The sequence below is a fragment of the Schistocerca nitens genome, chromosome 3, assembly GCF_023898315.1.
Source record: "Schistocerca nitens isolate TAMUIC-IGC-003100 chromosome 3, iqSchNite1.1, whole genome shotgun sequence".
Classification (NCBI taxonomy): Eukaryota; Metazoa; Arthropoda; class Insecta; order Orthoptera; family Acrididae; genus Schistocerca; species Schistocerca nitens.
This window is the reverse complement of record NC_064616.1, coordinates 183,373,243-183,401,211: the sequence shown is the minus strand read 5'-3', so window position 1 is coordinate 183,401,211 and position 27,969 is coordinate 183,373,243. Positions and strand designations below refer to the sequence as shown.

Below are 27,969 nucleotides of genomic sequence, written 5' to 3'. Positions count from 1 at the left end.
TACTACTACTAATAGTAATTGGTTTACTTGACTTAATAGTACATTCCTTTACCGAAACGACAAAGAAATTACAATTTAAAAAAATATACCTTTGAAATGTATACGTCCGAAAATTTGAGAAGTACATCCGTGATTCAGCTAATTTAAACACCATAATAGCAACATACTCTTACAACTATGATAACTTTATAATTTACACGATATAAAATCGAAGTGTGCGTTCACATATGTAATAATTTCTCAAAGCACTGCCATTATATATACTGGTCTGCAGACTATGACTAACGCACATCGTTTTCGAGAACACTCGGGAAGTGCGCATTTTATTTGTTTATTTATTTACTTTAGTTTAGGCAGCATCATTTCCTTTCTAACTTCCGTCAGTCAACATTCTGCGTTTTGCTGGATGTACCTGTGGATTCACGAACTACGTCGGATATGTTGTTGACATCCTGTGACTGGGTGCCTTTATCTGGCTGGAATCATTGGGCAGGCCGCAAGTCCATCCACACGAGCAGGCTCCCTACAAGCAACTGAAAAATACGTTTATTAAACATAATTTATAATGTCGAGAACTCTTTGTCATTTCCGAGACTCCGATATAGTTCCCAAGCTTCTTTGTTCTCCGAAAGTAATCTGTGAAATTTCGAAATTCTTGTTCCTGGTCTTACAACAGCTATGGTCATCAGTCCCCTAGAACTTAGAACTACTTAAACCTAACTAACCTAAGGACATCACACAACACCCAGCCATCACGAGGCAGAGAAAATCCCTGACCCCGCCGGGAATCGAACCCGGGAACCCGGGTGTGGGAAGCGAGAACGCTACCGCACGACCACGAGATGCGGGCCCACCCATCTGAGTCGAGTATTGTCTCATGTGCAAGTGTGAGAATATTTTTCAACAGTTTTCGAATCTTGTAACTGGGGCGTGAAGTGGGTATCAGTCCGTTATTCACGTAGTTGGATGTGAGAAACCGCCTAAAAGCTACATGCAGGCTGACCGCCACCCAGGCCCTCGCCATTAATACGCCGGGCGGTTTCGATCCGAGGCCGGCTCACCTCTCAGTGTCCTAGTAGCGGATGCTTCATCGGTCTCGGCTATACTGGTGGTTCTGTAATTTTCGAATTGATTTACTTATAAATATAAATGTTACCATTGAAAGTAAAATTCTGAATTCCTGTTTCATCTGTCTGGCTATCTAAAGAGCAAGTGTCACTGTACCGCTGACAGCATAGGTAGACAGGATGTCAAACTCAGTGGTTTGAGACAAGGAACCAATGGTCGGAATATTTCAAGCAACGCAAAGTCTTGAATCGGCAATGAGTGTGAGTCAAGTATTTATAAAGGGGATATATTTTAAAGCATATATCTTCCGCAGCATCCGCTTTATAGACGCTGCCCTAAAAACAATACACAGTCATCAATAAATTGTTCACGTTGGCTATTTAGTTAGTTAGTTCTTTATTCATCCATAGATCATTTACAAAATTTCAGACATGTCGTTTTAATTAAAAAGGAAACAATTTTGAAGAAATTAAATAATTCATGCATACAGTAGTATTATCTGAAGTTCTGCTGCTAATTTTGATGTATTGAGTACAATATTTTCGTCATATTTTCAAAACAGTTTGCAAGTGATCTAAAACAAATTAATTTTACCCTGTATTACATCACCGGTCACTGCCCATACTACACACAATTAAACACTTCACTATACTGCTCTCTCTCTCTTTGTCTGTCTCACTCACTCACACACACACACACACACAGAGAGAGAGAGAGAGAGAGAGAGAGAGACGGCGGTTTGAGGCGCCATGTCACGGATTGCGCGGCCCCTCCCGCCGGAAGTTCGAATCCTCCTTCGGGCATGGGTGCGTGTGTGTGTCTGTCTGAAATATCGGAGTGAGCACCACACCGCAATTAATGAGATGTTGAATTCAATAAAATGGGGAGGAGTTAGACGTATCTATCACAGATCCTGGGAATAGGATCTTATAGTGTGGTTCATTAAACTAAGGCAGTTCGGTGTAGAATGACAGTTTTTTGTTTTTAAATAATATCAGTTTCGTATCATTGCCTACTCTCTGTTACCTAAATAATCCTTGACTTTGTAATATGCATGATTTAATAAGCATACTTTAATTGACTTTTTAAATATTTGGATTTCAGTTGTCTCTTTAATATCTTTGGGAAATTTATTGTACAATTTTATTCCCTTGTAGAAAATCCTGTTTTGTCTTTTTTGGTTGGTTGGCTTACCACAGTCTACAGTTCATGAGGGGCAGTCGAAAATGGAGCATTACTCGTTACAGGATCTTGCACAAACGCATTTTATGCATGGTGCAGTAGGATTTAGTGTTCGGAAAGCCAGCGGAATGTATAGAGAAAAGTTTCACTACAGGTGCTATCCGAATTGGGAAAAAATTATGACCGTTCAAGGAACTGAGCCTTTCAAGATACACTGAGCTGGCTAACTTTCTCGACAAAGACTGTTCGCACAGCACCGCTTGAGGAGATGGAGTTGGATCGTTTGGAACAAAATTCTTCATTATAAACACACGTGAACTTGCAATAGTGTGCGGACTGGGGAGCAACTGTTATTCCCTTATCATAAAAAACGTCTCGAAGCTATGGGGCCAAATAATTTTGACCCCAGAGTTCAGTTCTGCTACTGGGTTGTTCAGCGCCGCACTGCAGTACCTAACTTCTTACATTTTGTATTGTTCACTTTGAACAGCTGATATGAGATTAAGTTGTCGTAATAAGATTTAAATTGTTTGCACTACTAAAAATATTTTCATTTGCACCGATTAGTTTTTTCTCTCAATGTGTTCAGTTTTGAATCTCTACTATGTGTACAGTTTTGCCCATAAAGTCTTAGGGCATCTTATATTTCACCATTTATCCTTCAGTAATTTCAGAATGCACCGTTGTCACTCACGACACACTGCACTTAGTGGAGCTATATGATACGGGCGTTTGGGATACATTAATCTTCCGTTACTTCGTATCATGTTCTCATTAATTTTCTTTCTCAAAACGTTTTCAGATATACGCAACTTTCCTCTTGGTCCCTTAATATATGTAACCCAGAGTGTGAAGTGTTGACGTGCGTAACTATTTTCAAAACACTATGTATCAACAGCGCAACAAAGTTAGTTTATTTTGGATTTGGAAAAAAAACGTTTGTGAATGTTGAATTTGGCTTGCTTTTTGACTTTCTCACCATCGCACTAATACTTTTTCCAGACATGAACGATGCCAGAAAAAAGAAACAGGAAATCGGAGACATGTGGCCGATGCTGCTCATACCATTCATCATACAGGCCGTGGTGCTGCCATTTTTCCTCACTTCACTGAAGGTATGCCACACTTATATACTGGGAATTTGAAACAGCTCCTTTAGTGTGTACTGTACTTCACAGAATGGTAGTTTCATCGAGTTAAATATGGAGTTTCAGATAGAACTGAGACAACACCAGTGTTTTTGAAACTGTTGTTTATGAGGAATCGATGTTTTTACTAAGCTGATAAGTATTTCCATTGTAAAACGCTATTGTACGTCTACTATTGAACCTACTTGTGTTGATCAAGTTACATTACACGTTTTTCAGTACTAATGATCTGCTGTGTTACACAGTACCAACTAAAAGGCAAAGCTTCTGAGTGAACTAATTTGTCACTTAATAAAGTAAAAACGAAGCACAGACAGCGAGCATTGGTACAAGAATGTATTTATTGTACACGTAACAAGAACCACATATGTCTTTCCTGTAGTACAGTGAAGAGCCAAAGAAACTGTTACACGTATTTAATATCGTGTAGGTCCCCCGAGAGAACACAGAAGTGCCGCAACACGACGTGGCATGGACTCGACTAATGTCTGAAGTGGTGGGAATTGACGCCATGAATCCTGCATGGCTGTCCGTAAGAGTACGAGGGGGTGGAGATGTCTTCTGAACAGCATGTTGCAAGGCATCCCAGATATGCTAAATAATGTTTACGTCTGGGGAGTTTGGTGGCCAGCGGAACTGTTTAAACTCAGAAGAGTGTTCCTGGAACCACTCTGTAGCAATTCTGGACGTGCTGGAATTGCCCAAGTCCGCCGTAATGTACAATGGACATGAATGGATGCAGTGATCGGACAGGTTTCTTACGTATGTTTCACCTGTCAGAGTCGTATCTAGACGTGTCAGGGGTCCCATATCACTCCAAATGCACACGCCCCACATCATTACAGAGCTTCCACCAGCTTGAACATTACCCTGCTGACATGCAGGGTTCATGGATTCATGAGGATGCTTCCATACCCGTACACGTCAATCAGCTCGATACAATTTGAAACCAGACTCGTCCGACCAGGCGACATGTTTCCAGTCATAAAAAGTCCAATTTCGGTGTTGACGGGCCCAGGTGAGGCGTGAAGGTTCAAATGGCTCTGAGCACTATGGGACTTAACATCTATGGTCAACAGTCCCCTAGAACTTAGAGCTACTTAAACCTAACTAACCTAAGGACATCACACACATCCATGCCCGAGGCAGGATTCGAACCTGCGACCGTAGCAGTCGCGCGGCTCCGGACTGAGCGCCTAGAACCGCTAGACCACCGCGGCCGGCGGAGGCGTAAAGCTTTGTGTCGTGCAGTCATCAAGGGTACGCGAGTGGGACTTCGGCTCCGAAAGCCCATATCGATGACGTTTCGTTGAATGGTTCGCACGCTAACACTTGTTGATGGCTCAGCATTGAAATCTGCAGCAATATGCGGAAGGGTTGCAGTTCTGTCATGTTGAATGATTCTCTTCAGTCGTAGTTGGACCCGTTCTTGCTGGATCCTTTTGCGGCCACGGCGGTATCGGAGATTTGATGTTTTACCGGATTCCTGATATTCGCGGTACACTCGTGAAATGGTTGTGCGCGGAAGTCCCCACTTCATTGCTATCTCGGAGATCCTGTGCTCCATCGCAGGCGCGCCGACTATAACACCACGTTACTAATATAAATCTTGATAAACTGCCATTGTAGCAGCAATAACCGATCTAACAACTGCGCCAGACACTTGTTGTCCTATGTAGGTGTTGCCGACCGCAGCGTCGTATTCTGGCTCTTTACATATCTCCGTATTTGAATACGCACGCCAATACTAGTTTCTTTGGCGCTTCAGTGTAATTTGATTCGATAATGAAACTGTCGAAGTTTATTATATTGTAAAACAATTATTTGTTTACATAACAGATATGATTTGTTTTCCATTCAAAAGAGGTATTCGTTTACGTGAGAGAGATGATTTGTTTTACATTCGTGTATTTTAAAAGTATTAAATGTAATCTTCATTCACTGTCTTCGTACAGTTAAGATGGATCCACATTTCACAAACAACGCACCCAATCCTTATTTCTCTTCCATCATCTCAAAACTTTCCTTCGCAGAGCAGTAATTCTCTATCATTATTATCACGGCTGAGTGCACATCGTTCCATTGCTCCCACCGAGGAAAAGTCCTTGGAAATGTCGGGAATCAGAGCCGTATCTTCCACATAGTCAGACACACCGATCACTGAGCTACGGAGGCAGGCCAATTACAATAGAGATTTTCTTAAATATATGATATGGCTTATAAGAAATAATCTGCTGTCATGTTGTGTTGAATATACTGGATTTTATGTCATGTTATATGGACTACGAAGTATTTCATACTGCCCAACACGCCATCTTGTGCTTCACAACATGTCAATAGAATCAACTGTATCCATAGCCAAAAATCGAGGAAAGCATAACGATCTACTAGTCATTTACTTTATAAATTGCATATTTTTAATCGTTATGGTACATTTTCAGTAATTATTTTATATTTTTTAAAACCTATTTGCAAAAGTTTTGCGCGGGAGCGAAAAGTGTTTTCCGCGCTATAGCTCACACGATGTCTGGAGACGATCTAGACCTGCAACAGAGCAACACGGAAACATTTTGAAATAGTTCATGTATCTCTCGTTTGAGAGATCACTCGACAGATGAAAAAAAAAAATGTCGTGTCACTGGGGCCTCCCGTCGGGTAGACCGTTCGCCGGGTGCAAGTCTTTCGATTTGACGCCACTTCGGCGACTTGCTCGTCGATGGGGATGAAATGATGATGATTAGGACAACACAACACCCAGTCCCTGAGCGGAGAAAATCTCCGACCCAGCCGGGAATCGAACCCGGGCCCTTAGGACCACTCTTTTTTTTTCATTTTTGTTCGTTGTTCATCGTTGTGTTTGGTCGTTGCGGACGTCACATGACATCCGTTCAAGTTCGTTGTTGATCGCTTCACTCAGTTTTTTTATTGCAGAGGCCAACCAGCTCTCTGACCGAACACGCTGAGCTACCGTGCCGGCATACCACTCAGCTACCGGGGGCGGACAGATGAAAAATCATGGTATTCCGTATTGCCCGACTATTCCATGATACCCGAAGTTCACCTACATGTGGCACAAATTTCAAGATTCTCGGATGCTGCCGATGTCTTTTTTTCCTGTCTGTAATAAAGCGAAAGAAACTCTAACGAGTTATTGCTGTAGTTAGCGCTCTCTGTGAAAAACGTAAACTTTCCCACTCTAGCTTTCTTATGTGGAGGAGACGGAGCCAGGCATACCGAGTTCCTTTAGTGACGCTGGAAGATGAACCCCGCAGTGACGAGGAGTCCAGGTCCGTTGCCCGCGGCCTCGGTATGTAATAAAAACAGGTTCTGAAGCTGGCACCTGTTCCGAAAGTCGGCGCGGACTGCTCCAAGGAAACGGGACGGCGGCGAGTCCGACGAGATGTTTGAGCGGGTCAGTGGATGGCTGACCTGCTCTGGCCATCCGGAAGCAGGTCAAGGAGTGCCTTGTCTCGCAGCAGACAGCATCACTCCTCGTTCTTATTAACGACGGAGAATGTATCGCGGACCATTCGAGCATACCTCTACGATGTCACACGTCACGTAGGCACCGCTAATATTTCATAGACGGTTCAAGGTCTCGAAACAAGGTTTCCGAGAAGTGTTAGTGCGCAAAGGACAATTATTTTCCTGTCAGGTCAACAGTAGTATCTTTTCGTATATACCGAGATACTCAATCAACTGCGGGCCTTTTACATAAAAACATGTACAGCGTCTCATTTTGACATTCGACCATCCCTTCGAAGCAGAAGTTTTTGTAATACATCTCACATACTTACGAATAAAACAATGACAATTTTTACGATACTACCGCGTTTATTCTCGAAGAATCACTCATAAATAGTAGTTATAAAAGAAAGAAAGATGTGGAACAAACGTAACAAAGAGCGTATGTGTCTAAACACTTTGAGTAATCACCCATCTTTGTTGTTGCTGTGGTCTTCAGTCCTGAGACTGGTTTGATGCAGCTCTCCATGCTACTCTATCCTGTGCAAGCTTCTTCATCTCCCAGTACCTACTGCAACCTACATCCTTCTGAATCTGCTTAGTGTATTCGTCTCTTGGTCTCCCTCTACGATTTTTACCCTCCACACTGCCCTCCAGTACCAAACTGGTGATCCCTTGATGCCTCAGAACATGTCCTACCAACCGATCCCTTCTTCTAGTCAAGTTGTGCCACAAACTTCTCTTCTCCCCAATCCTATTCAACACTTCCTCATTAGTTATGTGATCTACCCATCTAATCTTCAGCATCCTTCAGCAGCACCACATTTCGAAAGATTCTACTCTCTTCTTGTCCAAACTATTTATTGTCCATGTTTCACTTCCATACATGGCTACACTCCATACAAATACTTTCAGAAACGACTTCCTGAACACTTAAATCTATACTCGATGTTAACAAGTTTCTCTTCTTCTGAAACGCTTTCCTTACCAATGCCAGTCTACATTTTATATCCTCTCTACTTCGACCATCATCAGTTATTTTGCCCCCCAAATAGCAAAACTCCTTTACCACTTTAAGTGTCTCATTTCCTAATCTAATACCCTCAACATCACCCGACTTAATTCGACTACATTCCATTATCCTCGTTTTGCTTTTGTTGATGTTCATCTCATATCCTCCTTTCAAGACACTATCCATTCCGTTCAACTGCTCTTCCAAGTCACTTGCTGTCTCTGACAGAATTACAATGTCATCGGCGAACCTCAAAGTTTTTATTTCTTCTCCATGGATTTTAATACCTACTCCGAATTTTCCTTTTGTTTCCTTCACTGCTTGCTCAATATACAGATTGAATAACATCAGGGAGAGGCTACAACCCTGTCTCACTCCCTTCCCAACCACTGCTTCCCTTTCATGTCCGTCGACTCTTATAACTGCAATTTGGTTTCTGTACAAATTGTAAATAGCTTTTCGCTCTGTGGTGTCACCGCCAGACACCACACTTGCTAGGTGGTAGCTTAAATCGGCCGCGGTCCATTACTACATGTCGGACCCGCGTGTCGCCACTGGCAGTGATCGCAGACCGAGCGCCACCACACGGCAGGTCTCGAGAGACTGACTAGCACTCGCCCCAGTTGTACGGACGACATTGCTAGCGACTACACGTACGAAGCCTTTCTCTCATTTGCCGAGAGACAGTTAGAATAGCCTTCAGCTAAGTTAATGGCTACGACCTAGCAAGGCGCCATTTGTACCATTGCATGTATCTCAAGATAGTCTCACTTGTATCATCAAGAATGCAGTATACCAAAGGACGATATAAAAGTTAAGTGTTCTAGTAGCTACGTTCTTTTCTTTATCACATTCATTACGAATCCTGTTCCAGACTTCGCGCCAGTCGGCGTGTGTGTACGTGTGCCCTTTCGGCTACCCGTCACTGTGGACTGGCTGCCTTGTCAGTCCACTACACGCTCCCTGTATTTTACCCCTGCCACCTTCAGAATTTGAAAGAGAGTATTCCAGTCAACATTGTCAAAAGCTTTCTCTAAGTCTACAAATGCTAGAAACGTAGGTTTGCCTTTCCTTAATTTTTCTTCTAAGATAAGTCGTAGGGGCAGTATTGCCTCACGTGTTCCGATATTTATACGGAATCCAAACTGATCTTCCCCGAGGTCGGCTTCTACTAGTTTTTCCATTCGTCTGTAAAGAATTCGCGTTAGTATTTTGCAGCCGTGACTTATTAATCTGATAGTTCGGTATGTCTCATACATCTTGCTCACCAGATGGTAGAGTTTTGTCAGGACTGGCTCTCCCAAGGTTGTCAGTAGTTCTAATGGAATTTTCTCTACTCCGGGGGCCTTGTTTCGACTCAGGTCTTTCAGTGCTCTGTCAAACTCTTCACGCAATATCATATCTCCCATTTCATCATCATCTACATCCTCTTCCATTTCCATAATATTGTCCTCAAGTACATCGCCTTTGTATAGGCCCTATATACTCCTTCCACCTTTCTGCTTTCCCTTCTTTGCTTAGAACTGGGTTTCCATCAAAGCTCTTGGTATTCATGCAAGTGGTTCTCCTTTCTCCAAAGGTCTCTGTAATTTTACTGTAGGCAGTATCTATCTTACCCCTAGTGCGATAAGCCTCTACATCCTTACATTTGTCCTCTAGCCATGCCTGCTTAGCCATTTTGCACTTCCTGTCAATATCATTTTTGAGACGTTTGTATTCCTTTTTGCCTGCTTCATTTACTGCATTTTTATATTTTCTCCTTTCATCAATTAAATTCAATATTTCTTCTGTTACCCCAGGATTTCTACTAGCCCTTGTCTTTTTCCTACTTGGTCCTCTGCTGCCTTCACTACTTCATCCCTCAAAGCTACCCGTTCTTCTTTACTGTATTTCTTTCCCCCATTCTTGTCAATTGTTCCCTTATGCTCTCCCTGAAACTCTCTACAACCTCTAGTTCTTTCAGTTTATCCAGGTCGTATCTCCTTAAATTCCCACCTTTTTGCAGTTTCTTCAGTTTTAATCTACAGTTCATAACCAATAGATCGTGGTCAGAGTCCACATCTGCCCCTGGAAATGTCTTACAATTTAAAACCTGGTTTCTAAATCTCTGTCTTACCATTATATAATCTATCTGAAACCTGTCGCCGGCCGCGGTGGTCTAGCGGTTCTGGCGCTGCAGTCCGGAACCGCGGGACTGCTACGGTCGCAGGTTCGAATCCTGCCTCGGGCATGGGTGTGTGTGATGTCCTTAGGTTAGTTAGGTTTAAGTAGTTCTAAGTTCTAGGGGACTTATGACCTAAGATGTTGAGTCCCATAGTGCTCAGAGCCATTTGAACCATTTTGAAACCTGTCAGTATCTCCAGGTTTCTTCCATGTATACAGTCTTCTTTTATGATTCTTGAAGCAAGTGTTAGCTATGATTAAGTTGTGCTCTGCGCAAAATTCTACCAGGTGGCTTCCTCTTTCGTTTCTTACCCCCAATCCATATTCACCTACTACGTTTCCTTCTCTCCCTTTTCCTACTGACGAATTCCAGTCACCCATGGCTATTAAATTTTCGTCTCCCTTCACTATCTCAATAATTTCTTTTATTTCATCATACATTTCTTCAATTTCTTCGTCATCTGCAGAGCTAGTTGGCATATAAACTTGTACTACTGTGGTAGGCGTGGGCTTCGTATCTATCGTGGCCACAATAATGCGTTCACTATGCTGTTTGTAGTAGCTTACCCGCATTCCTATTTTCCTATTCATTATTAAACCTACTCCTGCATTACCCCTATTTGATTTTGTGTTTATAACCCTGTAGTCACCTGACCAGAAGTCTTGCTGCTCCTGCCACCGAACGTCACTAATTCCCACTATATCTAACTTTAACCTATCCATTTCTCTTTTTAAATTTTATAACCTACCTGCCCGATTAAGGGATCTGATATTCCACGCTCCGATCCGTAGAACGCCAGTTTTCTTCCTTCTGATAACGACATCCTCTTGAGTAGTCCCCGCCTGGAGATCCGAATGGGGAACTATTTTACCTCCGGAATATTTTACCCAAGAGGACGCCATCATCATTTAACCATACAGTAAAGCTGCATGCCCTCGGGAAAAATTACGGCTGTAGTTTCCCCTTGCTTTCAGCCGTTCGCAGTCCCAGCACAGCAAGGCCGTTTTCGTTACTGTTGCAAGGCCAGATCAGTCAATCATCCAGACTGTTGCCCCTGCAACCACTGAAAAAGCTGCTCCCCCTCTTCAGGAACCACACGTTTGTCTGGCCTCTCAACACATACCCCTCCGTTGTGGTTGCACCTACGGTACGGCTATCTGTATCGCTGAGGCACTCAAGTCTCCCCACCAACGGCAAGGTCCATGGTTCAAGGGGGGGGGGGCTCACCCATCTTACTATGTACAAATAAAAACGCTACCATAGACCTATAGCATCGAATCCTAGTAAATTGCTTGGTGTCCTTGTCTTAATGCTTGTTTCAGACGTTACTGTACGTTTCTAGTAATATTTTCCATATTTTCTGATAATATAGCGAGCCATTGTCCTTTCAGTCACCTTCATTGAAGAAAGCGGACTTTGTCTTATGCTTCTGCCCCGAGCTTGCCATAAAATCGTAATAGTATCGAAACTCGAATCATGTGAAGGTGTTTTAGTGACTTTAGGTCCGTAATGAAGTAATCACAGGCGCACTGTGTGCATCTTATGTGCTGAGTCTCTATCGCCGTTGGAATTTAATGCAATATGGCATACAGTTTTTCATCTCTCTTGTATGAACTCTCTTTGAAAGAATCACATGACTGTCTGGTTTGAAAACGCAGATAGCCAAGCGCAAACAGTATACAGAGTGGTCCATTGATCGTGACCGGGCCAAATATCTCACGAAATAAGCGTTAAGCGAAAAAACTACAAAGAACAAAACTTGTCTAGCTTGACGGGGGAAACCAGATGGCGCTATGGTTCACCCGCTAGATATCAACTACGCTTTCTTAAGTAGGAACCCCCATTTTTATTACATATTCGTGTAGTACGTAAAGAAATATGAATGTTTTAGTTGGACCACTTTTATTGTTTTGTGATAGATGGCGCTGTAATAATCACAAACATGTGGCTCACAATTTTAGACGAACAGTTGGTAACATGAAGATTTTTTAAATTAAAATAAAGAACGTAGGTACGTTTGAACATTTTAGTTTGGTTGTTCCAATGTGATACATGTAATTTTGTGAACTTATCATTTCTGAGAACGCATGCTGTTACAGCGTGATTACCTGTAAATACCACATTAATGCAATAAATGCTCAAAATGATGTCCGTCAACCTCTATGCATTTGGCAATACGTGTAACTACATTCCTCTCAACAACGAGTACTTAGCCTTCCGTAACGTTAGCACATGCATTGACAATGCGCTGACGCATGTTGTCAGGCGTTGTCGGTGGATCACGATAGCAAATTTCCTTCAACTTTCCCCACAGAAAGAAATCCGGGAACGTCAGTTCCGGTGAACGTGCAGATCATCGTATGGTGCTTCGACGACCAATCCACCTGTCATGAAATATGCTATTCAATACCGCTTCAACCGCACTCGAGCTATCTGCCGGAAATCCATCATGTTGGAAGTACATCACCATTCTGTCATGCAGTGAAACATCTTGTAGTAACATCGGTAGAACATTACGTAGGAAATCAGCATACATTGCACAATTTAGATCGCCATCGATAAAATGGGGGCCAATTATCCTTCCTCCCATAATGCCGCACCATACATTAACCCGCCAAGGTCGCTGATGATCCACTTGTCGCAGCCGTCGTGGATTTTCCATTGCCCAATAGTGCATATTATGCCGGTTTACGCTACTGCTGTTGGTGAATGACGCTTCGTCGCTAAATAGAAAGCGTGCAAAAAAATCTGTCATCGTCTCGTAATTTCTCTTGTGCCCAGTGGCAGAACTGTATACGACGTTCAAAGTCGTCGCCATGCAATTCCTGGTGCATAGAAATATGGTACGGGTGCAAGAGATGTTGATGTAGCCTTCTCATCACCGACGTTTTTGAGATTCCCGATTCTCGCGCAATTTGTCTGCTACTGTTGTTCGGATTAGCCGCGACAGCAGCTAAAACACCTGCTTGGGCATCATCATTTGTTGCAGGTCGTGGTTGACGTTTCACATGTGGCTGAACGCTTCCTGTTTCCTTAAATAACGCAACTATCCGGCGAACGGTCCGGACACTTGGATGATGTCGTCCAGGATACCGAGCAGCATACATAGCACACGCCCGTTGGGCATTTTGATCACAACAGCCATACATCAACACGATATCGACCTTTTCCGCAATTGGTAAACGGTCCGTTTAGAGACGGGTAATGTATCACGAAGCAAATACCGTCCGCACTGGCGGAATGTCACGTGATACCACGTACTTATACGTTTGCGACTATTACAGTGCACCTATCACAAAGCGAAAAAAGTGGTCCAACCATAACATTCGTATTTCTTTACGTACTACACGAATATGTAATAAACATGAGGGTTCCTATTTAAAAAAAAAAACGCAGTTGATATCCGTTCGACCCATGGCAGCGCCACCTAGCGGGCCAACCATAGCGTCATTTGGTTTCCCCCTTCAAACTAGACGAGTTTCGGACTTTGTAGTTTTTTCGTTTGATGCTTATTTCGTGAGATATTTGCCCCGGTCACTATCGATGGACCACCCTGTAGTAAAAAAAATGGTTCAAATGGCTCTGAGCACTATGGGACTCAACTGCTGAGGTCATTAGTCCCCTAGAACTTAGAACTAGTTAAACCTAACTAACCTAAGGACATCACAAACATCCATGCCCGAGGCAGGAATCGAACCTGCGACCGTAGCGGTCTTGCGGTTCCAGACTGCAGCGCCTTTAACCGCACGGCCACTTCGGTCGGCCCCTGTAGTAGGTTTGTATACACAGTACCTCAATACTGCCGGCGACAACTACGTATTTACCAGCGCAGTGCCACGAGCACATTACAAACGGGCCCTGTGGCAACCTATCGAAATGGATTGACATGTACTCATACATTATTTTTATTTTTCATACTATTTAAACAGGTCTAAATATTCCGTTTTACATCGTACAAAAACATACTAACAATTAATTTAGTTTCAATACAATGTATTAATGTTGCACAAAAAATACACACATCAAAAATAGTTTTGCATCACCTCGGTTCCGAGAGTTCCGAAACCTGTACGGTTCCGAGAGTTCCGGAACCTGTACAGAAAACTGGAATAGAAATCAACATAAACATCATTTCCGCCCTTTTTATTGCTCATGAAAACCGCACATTGCATGTTGTACCGCCATATAGCGACACCTTCAGAGGTGGTGGTCTAGATTTCTTGAAACACCGGTACTTCTAATACCCAGTAGCACGTCCTCTTGCATTGATGCCTGCCTGTATTCGTCATGGCATACTATCCACAAGTTCATCACGGCACTGCTGGTCCAGATTGTCCCACTCCTCAACGGCGATATGGCGTAGAGCCCTCAGAGTGGTTGGTGGCTTACGTCGTCCATAAACAGCTGTTTTCAATCTATCCCAGGCATGTTCGATAGGGTTCATGTCTGGAGAACACGCTCGCCACTCTAGTCGAGCGACGTCATTATCCTGAAGGAAGTCATTCACAAGATGTGCACGATGCGGCACGAATTGTCGTCCATTAAGACGAATGCCTCGGCCAATATGATGCCGAAACGGATGCACTATCGGTCCGAGGATGGCATTCACGTATCGTACAGCCGTGGACAATGCGTGCCACGTGTGGTCGCGCATTATCCTGTTGAAATATGGCTGTGGCCGAGCCCTGAAGGTAAGGAAGGACAACTGGCTCCAGCACCTCGGATATGTAGCGCCGGCTATTTAAAGTACCGGCAATGCGTACTAGAGGCGTGCGAGAGTAATATCCAATACCGCCCCATACCATAATACCAGGTGCAAGACCAGTGTAGCGGTGCATAATGCAGCTGTCCAGCATCCTCTCTCCACGGTGTCTCCACACTCGAATCCGACCATCGTGGTGCTGCAGACAGAAGCGTGCCTCGTCAGTAAAGACAACGTCATTCCATTCTGCCGCCCACATCCGTCTGTCATCGCACCATTGGCGACGGAGACGTCTGTGGTTCTGCGTCAATGGTAGACGAAGCAATGGACGTCTTGCGGACAAACCACTCTGCTGTAAACGGCGTCGAATGGTACGCGCAGACACTGGATGATGCGTTACAGACGCAATGTGCTGTGCTATGGTTCGGGATGTCACTGAGCGATCCGTCACTGCCATGCGCACAATTTGCCTATCAGCACGTGCAGTGATGCACCGAGGTGAATGCGATCGACCACGTCGGTCCGTCGTACCCTCCTGCATCCAACGGTGACATATCCGCATTACAGTTGTTTGGTTTCGTCCAACACGACTAGCGATTTCTCTGTATGATAATCCACAATCTCGGTAAGCCACTATCCTTCCTCTGTCGAACTCGGATACTTGATCAAAAGATGTTCGCTGTTGTCTACGAGGCATAACTGATCGTCTTGTGAAACAACCACAAGGTAAACACACGTGCCAAATGTACACTCGTCGAAATCGCCAAGCCTTAAATGGCGCTATGAGGTGGCGCCACAGGCGCGCGTGATGTGCGTCTGCGCTGAAATTCTAATCAGTTGCATATCTCATCGCTGCAAACCCATGGTGTAAATTTCACTTGATTCGGATGCTTCCTTCAGGGTGTTGCATTTACGGTGGCCAGCAGTGTATTTAATATGCATCAAATATAAAATTATAGCGACCTCTATTTTTCATTGCACAATTTTTCCGAATTTCGCGCAGTGTCTTACTTTACGTAAATATCACAATAACTGTGACCATTAACGGAATGATGGGCAAATCGTCATTCCTGACATACAGGGAGATCCATTTGATAGTGACCGGACCAAATACCTCACAAAATAAGCATCAAACGAAAAAACTACAAAGAAAGAAACTCGTCTAGCTTGAAGAGGAAACCAGATGGCGCTATGGTTGGCCCGCGAGATGGCGCTGCCATAGGTCAAACGGATATCAACTGCATTTTTTAAATAGGAACCCCCATTTTTATTACATATTCGTGTAGTACGTAAAGAAATATGAATGTTTTAGTTGAACCACTTTTTTCGCTTTGTGATAGATGGGACTGTAATAGTCACAAACATATGGCTCACAATTTTAGACGAACAGTTGGTAACAGGTAGGTTTTTTAAATTAAAATACAGAACGTAGGTACGTTTGAACGTTTTATTTCGGTTGTTCCAAAGAGATACATGTACCATTGTGAACTTATCATTTCTGAGAACTTATGCTGTTACAGCATGATTACCTGTAAATACCACATTAATGCAATAAATGCTCAAAATGATGTCCGTCAACCTCAATGCATTTGGCAATACGTGTAACAACATTCCTCTCAACAGCGAGTAGTTCGCCTTCCGTAATGTTCACACATTCTAATGATTACGAATTTTCAATGATTTTAGTCCAAAAATGTCTATTTATTAAATTTCAAACATCGCTAACTTATAATTCATTAATAATAGCGTTAAAACAAATAAACACCAATGCCCACAAATCGCTTCATTGAAATTTTGATTTCTATCAATATTGTGATATAAACTATTTTTTCCCAAATAGTTTACTACTTGTTTTGGTATATTTCATCCTTATAAATCAGAAACTAATTTTACATCTTCATTTCTATAACAACAAATCCAATGAGTTCCAAAATGATCAAAAGTATCTAAATTTACTATTCCACATTATAATTTTTTTGGTTCATTAGGAAATTTATTAGTCATAAAATCACCATGAAAATGTTTAATTTTTCATTGTTTAAATAATTCTTCTATGTAAAAATTTGATAAGGGATTATTAAAATTTGTGATTATTCCTTTGAATTTTTTTTACTCCCTTCCTTTTATACCATTTCCAAACTGTGTCTTTTTTTGTTTTTCTGATTCTTTATCGCCTTTTCCTATATAAAACTGCATTTGTGATTACTGCAGCTTCACCAGCAAGTGAACCAATTATTGCTACATAAGGTAATGCAGCTAAAAATAATGGTAAAAATCCAGCTTCATGTTTTGTTTCTTTTTTCTTTGTTAAATATTCAACCAAAAAATCATTTTCACTACAGGAACAGTTAATGATGCAAGAAAATTTCTACCAGTTTTATTCTCTTTTTTTTTAGACATTAGTTAAAAATGGTTAATAATATTTTATTGTTCATTATTGAGTTTAAGTTTTTGATTTTGGTCTTAGTTTGGCACTAGGTAACAAAGTATAATCAATTTAAAAGTTATTCATTTATGTAGACTGAAAATTAATAAAGAATGTTTATAAATGCCATCCATTTTTGTCAGCATTAATCTCATTCCTAAATTTCGTTTTCTGCTAACTGCTGTGTCAACAGTTTTTTTAATGAGGAATCATATGCATACAATCTTTCTTTTGCAAATAATTGTAATTTTTCATCTGCTTCATGTCTTTTTTCTAATTCTTTATTACTTTTATAAAAAATAATATGTGCTTCACATTTTTTAATTTATCAATTTACACTTTTATCATTTCTAGATAATCTTTCTCGTAATTTTGTTCCTAGACCACAACAACTGCAACCCGATAAATGTATTTAAATAGTAATTTGTTAATTAATGTATTAACTAAACATTTTCCATATTTTTGACTTTTCCATAATATGTGTGGTAAATTATTCTTAAATATAATTAAATAAGGAATTTCTTTTGGATCATTTAATAAATTGACTAAATTTGTTTGTTAATATCTGAGTTATTCCAATTTTGTCATTACGATAATTTTTGTTTCCTACTAATACTTCAACATGTGGAACTGTTAATCTATCAATTAAATCTCCAAGATGATTCATCCAAGTATATTTATTTGGTTTTTCTGAATATGTTTTACTTAACCTTCACAATCTTTTTCAAATGATCACCAAGTTTTCTGGAAAACCAGGAAAATATGTTCAACAATTGTTTTTATCAAGTTTATATATTAATTTCCTGTACTTGATTTTATATTATTTTTATTACTTTCATTATATACAACATCTGAATCGAATAATATTCTTGCATTATTTTGAAAATCAACATATTAAAATTCTGTTCCAACATCAAATATAGTTATTTGTTTTGTAGTTAAAAGTTTCATTAACTCATCTGTTCCTTCAAATTCTTTTTCACCAATTATTAAATTTGTCTCCATTGAATTCTACTGGTAGTTTTCCACATATTTAAATTGTCCAGCAGGTCTAAAACCAAAAACATTATCTTCACTATGATTAACATACTCCAACATTCTTTCGCCTATATTTTTATTTTCAACATATTAGTTTTCCAATTTTCTTTCTTTTTCATAATTCTATAACAGACTATTTATTTCTGATTCACATATTATTTAATTGTTTGAATATCATTGAATTCTTCGTAATGATGTTGGTTATAAGGAACCATTTGTTTTTTAATTTCTCTGTTTTCTCCAATTGCTTTTAAAATTTTTAATCCTAATCCTTCAATTCCATGGTTAACTTTTATTATTGTAACTGAAACTGGTTCATCTTTTTTTCAAATTTTTCATATTCTGTCCTTGTTTTTTTTTCATTTTTAAACTTTTATTTTAATTGTTTTATTTTTTATTTTGTTTGGCTTTTCAACAATTTCTAGATCGTATTTTGTAAGAATTTATTTAGAATAACTAACGCAATAATGGTTTCTTTATTTTACATTTAAGATTTACATTAAATTTATGTATCATTTAAGTGTAACTGTTGGCTACACTTCATGCCATTATATTTTTTTATGTTCAGCATTTAAGAAATTCTTAATTTATACCTTCATTAGTTTGCCTTGTCATTTATATTGTTATGAAACCAAAATCATCTTTTCCAATATTTACTACAATTTAACAAACTTTAAATCACCGCCAACAAATGCATGATAAATATAAATGGAATTTGTTTCAACTTGTTCGAAAATATTTTAAAAATAAAAATTATCTCTAACTAATTTTTTGGAAATATGTTAGCCTTAAATAACAACAATCTATTCCTTTAGGTCTTCCCCTAGTGAAATATTCTCTAACAAAATCTTGAATTTCAAGAATGAAATTATCAAAAACTACAACTGAATTATCTTGACATTCATCCAATAGAAAAATTTCATCGTTATTTACAAGAAATTAACATTTATTTCGTTAACTTGGTCCTCAATTTTTTTTATTTCTTGATATTTTGATTGATCAAAACTTTTTGAATAAACATACAAATGTTTAATTTTTCCCATTAAACCGTCCAGCATTTAAAATATACTCATCAATTATTAATGTGGTTTTTCTACATCCATTTGGTCCTGTAACAGCACATTGAATAGAATTTGGTAAAAGTTTAGCATGTTTATTTTTTAATTTCCTTTCTGGATGTCACATTTTTTGTTCCCAGACTGTCATTTATTTACATACGTTTTGCTAATATTAATGAGTAGATTATTTCTATTGAGTGATAATCATTCCGTTATGAAGATTATATTAACTGTTCCAATAAGAGAAACTCATTAAAATGTTGCACTAGTTGGTTTTTATTCAACTTTTTTAACTCCAAATATTACTTCAAGAAATAATAAACTTTACAAAAGTGGAAAAACGATAGAATTTCGGGTTGGTGAATATCGTTTGAAACGTTTATAGAAATTTATTCATTTGAAAAATACTAATGTTCATATTAAAGCAGATAATAGTTTAAATAGAATTGTTATCGAAAACAATAAAAAATTAATTATAGACAAAGAACTTTTTGTAGGTGAAGTTTTAGGATTTAATAATCAAATTATTAATGCAAAGAGATCTAAGGATGTTGTTAGAATTATTCTCTTTGAATTAATTATTGTAAATTTTAATTTGGGTGATGGAATGTTTGTTAAGCATAACGATAATTTTCATAAAGAAACTAATATAATTGCTTCATTTAAGCAGTCTGAATTTGGTGGCCCAATAATTTATGAACCAAATCACCCTATAAAAATTACGATTTTCAATACTATTTAGAATTTAGGAATAACTAGAACTGATGCAAATGATAATTTAATTGACTTTAATGGTTCTTATGTAACAGTTGTTTTATTAATGAATTAATAAATTTTTCCCCATAATAATTTATGAACCACATCGAAAGTTTTACTCATTTTCCATTAATGAGAAAACAAAAAGTAATTTAAATATTCTAGCAAGGAAACTGAAACTAATATTAATATTGGTGGTGGTTGGATTCATCCAAATTTTACACCACTTTATATGACTTTTGATATTTTCAGAGATGGATCTGATTTTTTTTGCATGTGATGGTAAATCAAATGTTAAACTAATTGATAATTATATTTTAAAAACATTTGATTTTATTACAATTAAAAAAGAAAGTATATTTTATTATAATCTAGCAGCCATTTATTTCTTCTTCAACTGTTATTCAAGTAACTTCTCCCCTTTTGAGTGAATGAAATATGGAAGGACATATTCTTAACAATGGATATATTGAAACTAAACCAAACGAAGTTGTTTATCGTTTAGAATTATTTGGTCAATTTTTTGAAGATTATGTAGAAATTATGCCTGAAGGTGATTTAACTGTAATTATTACTTGGAGTTCGAAAAAAGATCGTGATGATTCATTTCCTGGACTACAGAAACGATGACTCTACACTTTGAAAGGAAGGTAAAATTGTAAAAATTATGGAAATTCATGTTCCTGAACCAGAACACTCACTTGAATTAGATCAATAGAGCCTTAAAAATCCAAAAATTCCAGTTTCTTTCTTTGAACTTCAAACAATTCAATTTTATGAATTACAGGGAAAAAGAAATTTTGAAATTGGTATTGCTAATCATTATAAATCTATAGAATTTTTATGCCTTGCTTCATTTTCCTTTTTTGTCCAAGCTAATCGAAAAACTAATTAATTTCTTGATTCTTCTTTATTCGATCATGTTAAATTAAAAATATCTAAGTTAAAAATGGTAGAAACGAAGTTTTTCCTGGAAAACTATGGGGTGTCAAACCACCAAATAATTTCTTAAAGGCTCATGATTCTCATAGAGAATTTACAAGAATAACTCAATTAAATAGTGATGTAAATTTAAGTCCATTCAGGTTCATTCAAAATCCCTCTTATGCAATTGATATATCTAGAAGAATGAAAGTTTTAACTATTCAATAAAAACTATAATGAAATTGTGTGCATTCTGAAATGAAAACATTGTAAATTTTACACTTGCCTATGTTATTATTTATGGTGGAAGAATTTAACTTGTGACAACTCCCACAAATTGCGAGCACAGACGTCAATAGGGTGTGGAGCTGGACCTGAACTTCTTTGTCAAGCATTGTTTAGTAATTGCCTTTCGGCCATTTTTGATACTCTTAGCAGTTATATGTTATACTTCTATCTTCACGTTTGCACAACACTTTTAATATTCTTGCATTGTGTGCTGTTGTGGTCTCCTGTCTGAAGACTGGTCATTTGGCCTATTCTCTGTAAGGCTTTTAAACTGTGCATAACTGTCATGAATCTGCAACCACAGGTACGCTACTAATGAAGCAGGGTAACAAAAGTGAGCAGGAGTGCCATGACTGCATGTGTTAAACTGTCCCTATTGTCAAATATGTACATCATCAAACCAGTGTACCATAATTTGGGCCCTGGACCACACACTCCTATACTGCGTGAAGACATCACTCATGAGGTGGTGTGAACATCAAGATGGGCTGACCATTGTGACCAGGTTCGAATCATGCCTCGGACATGGATGTGTGTGACGTCCTTAGATTAGTTAGATTTAAGTACTTCTAAGTCTAGGGGACTGATGACCTCAGATGTTAAGTCCCATAGTGCTCAGAGCCATTTGAACCATCAAGATGGGAGAATAATTTAGGACAAGTGGACTACTTCCGCCATCTTGTATTGTGACATCATAGGGGTGAGGAGAGGAGTAGGGGAAAAATATGGCAACACTGCCTGGCATCATCAGATGAGGAAAATTTTGCAATAATGCAGACTGTGCCAGCTTTCCTAATTCCCTACTACTAACTTGTTTGTAAGTTTTGTGTTCAATTGTTCAACACATTCCAGTGATGACGTGGCACTTGATACATTCAAGTACCTTACTGGGAGGTCGAAAATAAATTGTCTGTCTGCTCAAACGTAATCTAAGATCATGACTGGATTACTGTGATTTCCGAAGGAGTCTCCCAACTCGTGGGTCATAGAATGAGGATTTGAGAGTCACATTTGTGGCAGTTATAGAACACAAGAAGGTGTTCCATATGTCTGAGCAGGTGTCGCAACATTGAGCTGGTACAGCAAGATGTGGGTGGAAGCACTTCGTCGAACGTAGAAAGGATGATGGAGTGCATGTGGTTCAAGTATTTGTAGGGAGTGGTTAAGCTTGGGAGGAATGGATGTCTGTGAAGCATTTGAATAGGTGAGGATGGTACAAATGAGTCTTTCATGTGTGGATAATGGTCTTGAGGTTTACTCGCCATTCTTAGTTGGTTAGTAAATCTAGTTACTTTATTCCAATAGGAGCTTTCTTTCTTGTGATTAGTCAGCGAGGATTCCAAATTAGTTTATCTGCAGTGTTAGGTCTAGGTATTTTCGTGTGATGCCTGCTTGTGGTCTGTTAAGTAGCGGTGACAAAGGTGGCAGGCTTGGGTGGACTTTTGTATAACTATTGCCTGTGTTTTTGCAGGGTTGGTGGAGAGGTAGCACTGCTTGCACCAAGTAGAGAAGCTGTTCACATGGGTTCATTCGGGGCGAATGGAGAGTTGTAAGTTCCATAAGGCGACATCATTAGCATATTTGTACAGCTCCATTAGGTAGAATGGTTTTGAGACGTCAGCTATGCATAAGAGGATAAAGGACTTGTGATGGGATGGGTCCATGAGATATGCCTATTCATTGTTATGAAATAATAGTTGTGATATTCTTTGTGACTACATAGGGTGGATGGTTAGTTAGAAAGCCTGCAGTTAGGTGGATATAATTAACTGGAATTGCATTCCAATGGAGTTTAAATACGTGGCCAATATACTGGTATGTAGTATTTTTAAAGAACTAATCTGTTATTTACATCCCACTGGTAGTGGATGGGCTGGCCACGAATATAATACATAAAAACACATAAGTAGGAATGATAATTAAACGCTGACGCTTGAACAGATGCTGGTGATGTGTGTCATCGTCAATCCAATGAGAATGATTGTATTGCGGGCAACCAGTAACATTTTATAGAAAAGCATATCGATTTAGATTGTATTGGAGAGGCAGGAATATAAAAACAAGGACGTGGGATCTATATTGGCAAGAGACAAGAAATGGGCCTTAGGTAACAGGAGGCCAGTTGATAAGGTTTGTCAATCTCAGGATTGATTTCATAGTTTGGGAAGGAAATGCAGCTAAAATTTCCGTGGGAAAGACACTGAGTATGTTGAGCTGTGAGCTTGGTGACAGAGGCACGACAGCACTCCACAATTCTGAGAGATGCAGGATACAATAGTAGTAGTAGTAGTAGTAGTAGTAGTAGTATTACTCATCCACAGATCCCTGTGGATCACTTTAACAAGGATACTGGGTCTCTCAATTTAATGTGAACAAAAATAATTTATATATATAGACATTTACATATATACAGATTTAATTTGATAAGGATGGGACTAGCAGTTAGTTGTGGCCTTACAGTACAAACATCTTCGCATTTGCATGAAGTAATTTAGGGAAAGCATGGAAAACCTAAACCAAAATGGCTGGATGAAGACTGGAACCTCTATCCTTTCAATACAAGACTTGTTAGCTTAAAGTGGAGCTACATCATTCTGTTTACCCCTAATGTGGAATATTGTTTTGCAAATAATTTATTTAATAATGCAGAAGACTAGTGCCACACAGTTCATTCATTTCTAGCCACCAATCACTGCACATACTATACATATATTATTTCATAATGTAACTCTACCATATTATGTCTGGACCACAGCTATGATTATTATTACTATCATAATTATATTTACTTATGTTAAATTTTATACCATACTCCTACTCTGTGCTGTCTAAGCAATCTTTTATGGTACAGAATGTATTGCAAAATGGGTACTGTTTAACTACCTCTTTAAATAGGTTCCTTTTAGTAATCTCTTTTCTATATGCTTGGGTAATATATTGTAGTTTTATTGCTTGGAAGAAAATACCAGATTCAGTTTTATGTTTATTTGTTCTTAGTGAAAGTAAACTGAGTTCAGATCTTATACCATGTGACTGACTGAGCAGTATGTGCATTTTATAATGTTATTTTTATGTGCATAACTGATTGATATTCACACTGTATAGTTAAAACCCTAATGTTTTGAACAGATATTTACAATGGACTAGACTACAATTTTTCGTTATTATTCTTATAGTCCTCTTGTGTACTTTTAAAATAATGTTCATATTTTATGCATTTATTTCCCAGAAAAGAATTCCATAGCTAAAACTGAATGTACATATGAATATGATTTAATTACAAAACACTGGCTGTTACACACTGATGATAGGATTCTAAGGGCACAAACATTTTTAAAAATTGCACGTTGGCCCCTTGTAAACTTCCTTGAGGGTTGCTCGATTTGATTTCTCTGTAAGAGTTCTCTCGTTTTGTGAGTAACTGTAATATTGCGTTATCAGCAAAGAAAATTTTTTCCCATTTGGAATGTTAGGATTCGGGGGGGGGGGGGGGTGGCGAGGGAGGGAGGGCGACGCTCAAATGATTTTGTGTATACCCGTTGGTTATGAGAAAAGTATCTTTTGAAATTTTGTATCTCATATTGATATTTTATTTCCATCGAACTTCACTCATTTATGTTGTTTCGAGTCTACTGTGGAAGTTTCGGTGGAAAGCCATTACACATCCTCCATGCCACCCACATATCTCCCCAAGCAAATTCCATATTTTTGTTGCCCTGAGAAAAGACATTCTTGGCCATCGATTTGCTGTGGACGAAGAGGTGCACACTTGGGTGTAATCACAGTTCTCTAGGCAACCAAAAACATTTTCCCATGCAGGCACTGGCCGTCTTGTCTCACAGTGAAATAAATATGTTAAGTTATGGTGATTTATTTTGAAATAATAAACAGTTTACTTACATTTTTTCATGTCTCGTTTTCATTTGACTGACCCTTACACCATATAGCGAACTACTCTTTCATACAGACATGTGACTTGGCGTGCCTCATGAGAGATCGTCTTTCTGTTCACAGATGATGGCTGTAAAGTCGCTGTTTGTTGGGAAGGTTGCACTTTTGTTGCTGCTCTTCAACGTGTTGCGGAATGCGGCGCTGCAGTCGCAAGACAATGTGTACAAGGATAATCTTGCCGAAGCACACTATGGCTACAATGGAGGCCCTGAAATTGGAGCATGGTTCAACAGATGAACGCTTTCTGTTTGCTTCTGCATACCTGAGCCATTGTACTTCGTGTATTTTATAGCTGCACAGATGTAGCGTCTTTCATACATGTGATCATTATTTAAATCTGTGGCAAAGAGACCTCCTTCAGTTCACCATCTTACATATTTTTTTCAGTATTGGCAATTCAAAATTTCATCCTCTATTTGCTTTTCCTGTCATTAATACTGCATACCTGATTGAAGTGTTCTCACTTAAATCATTGTTCCTATTGTCAGAGATTCATACTATCGTAAAGGGTCAAATGAAAAAGGTGATATATTAAGACATATTTCCTTTATTTCACCTGTTAGTTTCCAGTGTTTTAAATCAAATGTTCACGTAACCACTATAATGTCAGTTGCATTTTGCAGCATATCGTCTCACTCCACTATGATTTTATTTAGGTATAAACATTTTCAGCTATATTTCTGGTTTTCATCAGAATCATCTGTTTGTTATGTCATTATCATAAACAATTTCCATTTTATTTATTTCTGTATCATGTAAGTTAACTGAGTATTGTGTTAAAGCCTGTTCTATTTGTGTACGTACATATAGTGCAAGTGAGGTATTTACATACTTAAATTTGAAAATATTTATTCATAAATATTTGCCTCATTACAAGAATTATTAGGTATTTATAGCAAAAAATTATATTTATTTTGTATATTTATTTCTAGTTTTGTTTAGCCTACGAGATTAGGGCCTTGATGTCCCCTCTGACATACGTTGTGCCGTATCGTAAAATATTTACTATCTCTTCGTGTTCCGGCAGTATTTTTTTACTTTAAAATTGTCATCTGCTCTCAATATACGTTCAATTGTAGCAAAATAAACGCAAAAAAATTAAGTATCTCTTGGTGTCTTCAATATCAATTTCTTTGTTGGCAGCTTACACAAATAAAAGAAGCCACAATACGACCAGAAATAGCAGCAATTAATTATTACCGCTAAAATATTTTAAAGTTAAAGAAACTATATAACTGGATGTATAGCGTACTTGTACATTATGCTTTTGTGTGCCGTAGACGAGCTTTAAACCTTAAATAGTATCTTGCATGACATCCTGTCGCAGCCTTAATCTCCTCTCACTTGCGAAGCATCAAACGTACAGTATTAGGTATACCTATAAATTGTGTTATGGTGATCTGCACCCAGGCTGGAATTTGCTTTTTGTCATAAAGAGCCTTACTTTTTCCTGATTTCAGTATCCAATTTAGAGCAAACAGCAACTGTTGGCTTTGTAACTGCCGATTCAGAGGCCTTTATAACTGGCATACTACACGTACATGGATTTTTCAGGCTATGTATTTGGACTCACCTTGTTACAAAAATTTCAAAATGGTCTCATTTTAGGTCAAAGCTTCTCGGCTCTTGTTACACAGGAAAAAATTAGTACACCCTGTCAGAGGTTTCCAACTGACTCCCAATTTATTATTGCAACAGTGTATATGTACGACATGAAAATTACATTTACAGATCAATAGATCTACCGCGCCTTGTAACACACTAACCATGAAGTACAATAATGCATTCTAGTGACCGTTATACATACTTCAGGGAACTGTAACTAAACAATTCTGGTATGCAAAAACTGGATTAGAGAGTTAACATTCCACAAATAGGCTCCTGTGACGTGGGCACATGGAATACTAAGGAACGACATCGATCAATCAAAATGGTTCAAATGGCTCTGAGCAGTATGGGACTTAACATCTGAGGTCATCAGTCCCCTAGAACTTAGAACTACTTAAACCTAACTAACCTAAGGACATCACACACATCCATGCCCGAGGCAGGATTCGAACCTGCGACCGTGACGGGCGCGCGGTTCCAGACTGAAGCGCCTAGAACCGCTCGGCCACAACAGCCGGCCATTGATCGATCAATCGCTGTTCTGCACTTCTCCAGATGACCACCATCGGCAACTATAGTGGCAACGTGGGGGGAGGTTCCATTTTGCCAATGTTTTGGAGAGGCACAGTGGCGTTACTCCTAGAGTCATGGTGTAGGGAGCCATTGGGTGTAACTTCAGGTTAGGGCTAGCAGTGACTGAGTACTGTAATGACGCAGTGCTATGTCACAGACATCCTGCATCCTCATCCATTACCTCCCACGTGGCAGTATCGTGATGCCGTTAAGCAACAAGACAATGAAACTTTCCTGGCAGATTAAAACTGCGTGCCCGACCGAGACTCGAACTCGGGACCTTTGCCTTTCGCGGGCAAGTGCTCTACCAACTGAGCTACCGAAGCACGACTCACGCCCGGTACTCACAGCTTTACTTCTGCCAGTACCTCGTCTCCTACCTTCCAAACTTTACAGAAGCTCTCCTGCGAAACTTGCAGAACTAGCACTCCTGAAAGAAAGGATATTGCGGAGACATGGCTTAGCCACAGCCTGGGGGATGTTTCCAGAATGAGATTTTCAGTCTGCAGCGGAGTGTGCGCTGATATGAAACTTTCCTGGCAGATTAAAACTGTGTGCCCGACCGAGACTCGAACTCGGGACCTTTGCCTTTCGCGGGCAAGTGCTC

At 39.2% G+C, this 27,969-nt stretch overlaps 1 protein-coding gene across 1 annotated transcript in view; it reads left to right on the top strand.

Annotated features, from left to right (window-relative positions):
• The window catches only part of LOC126249136 (uncharacterized), a 58,584-nt gene extending 33,043 nt beyond the window's left edge, over positions 1–25,541 (top strand). Inside the window, exons 2-3 of the mRNA XM_049950789.1 lie at positions 3,253–3,365; positions 25,245–25,541. Coding sequence (XP_049806746.1) covers positions 3,253–3,365; positions 25,245–25,418 — 287 coding nt within the window. The 3' untranslated portion in view covers positions 25,419–25,541. The remainder of the gene's footprint in view (positions 1–3,252; positions 3,366–25,244) is intronic.
• Positions 25,542–27,969: the final 2,428 nt, after the last annotated feature.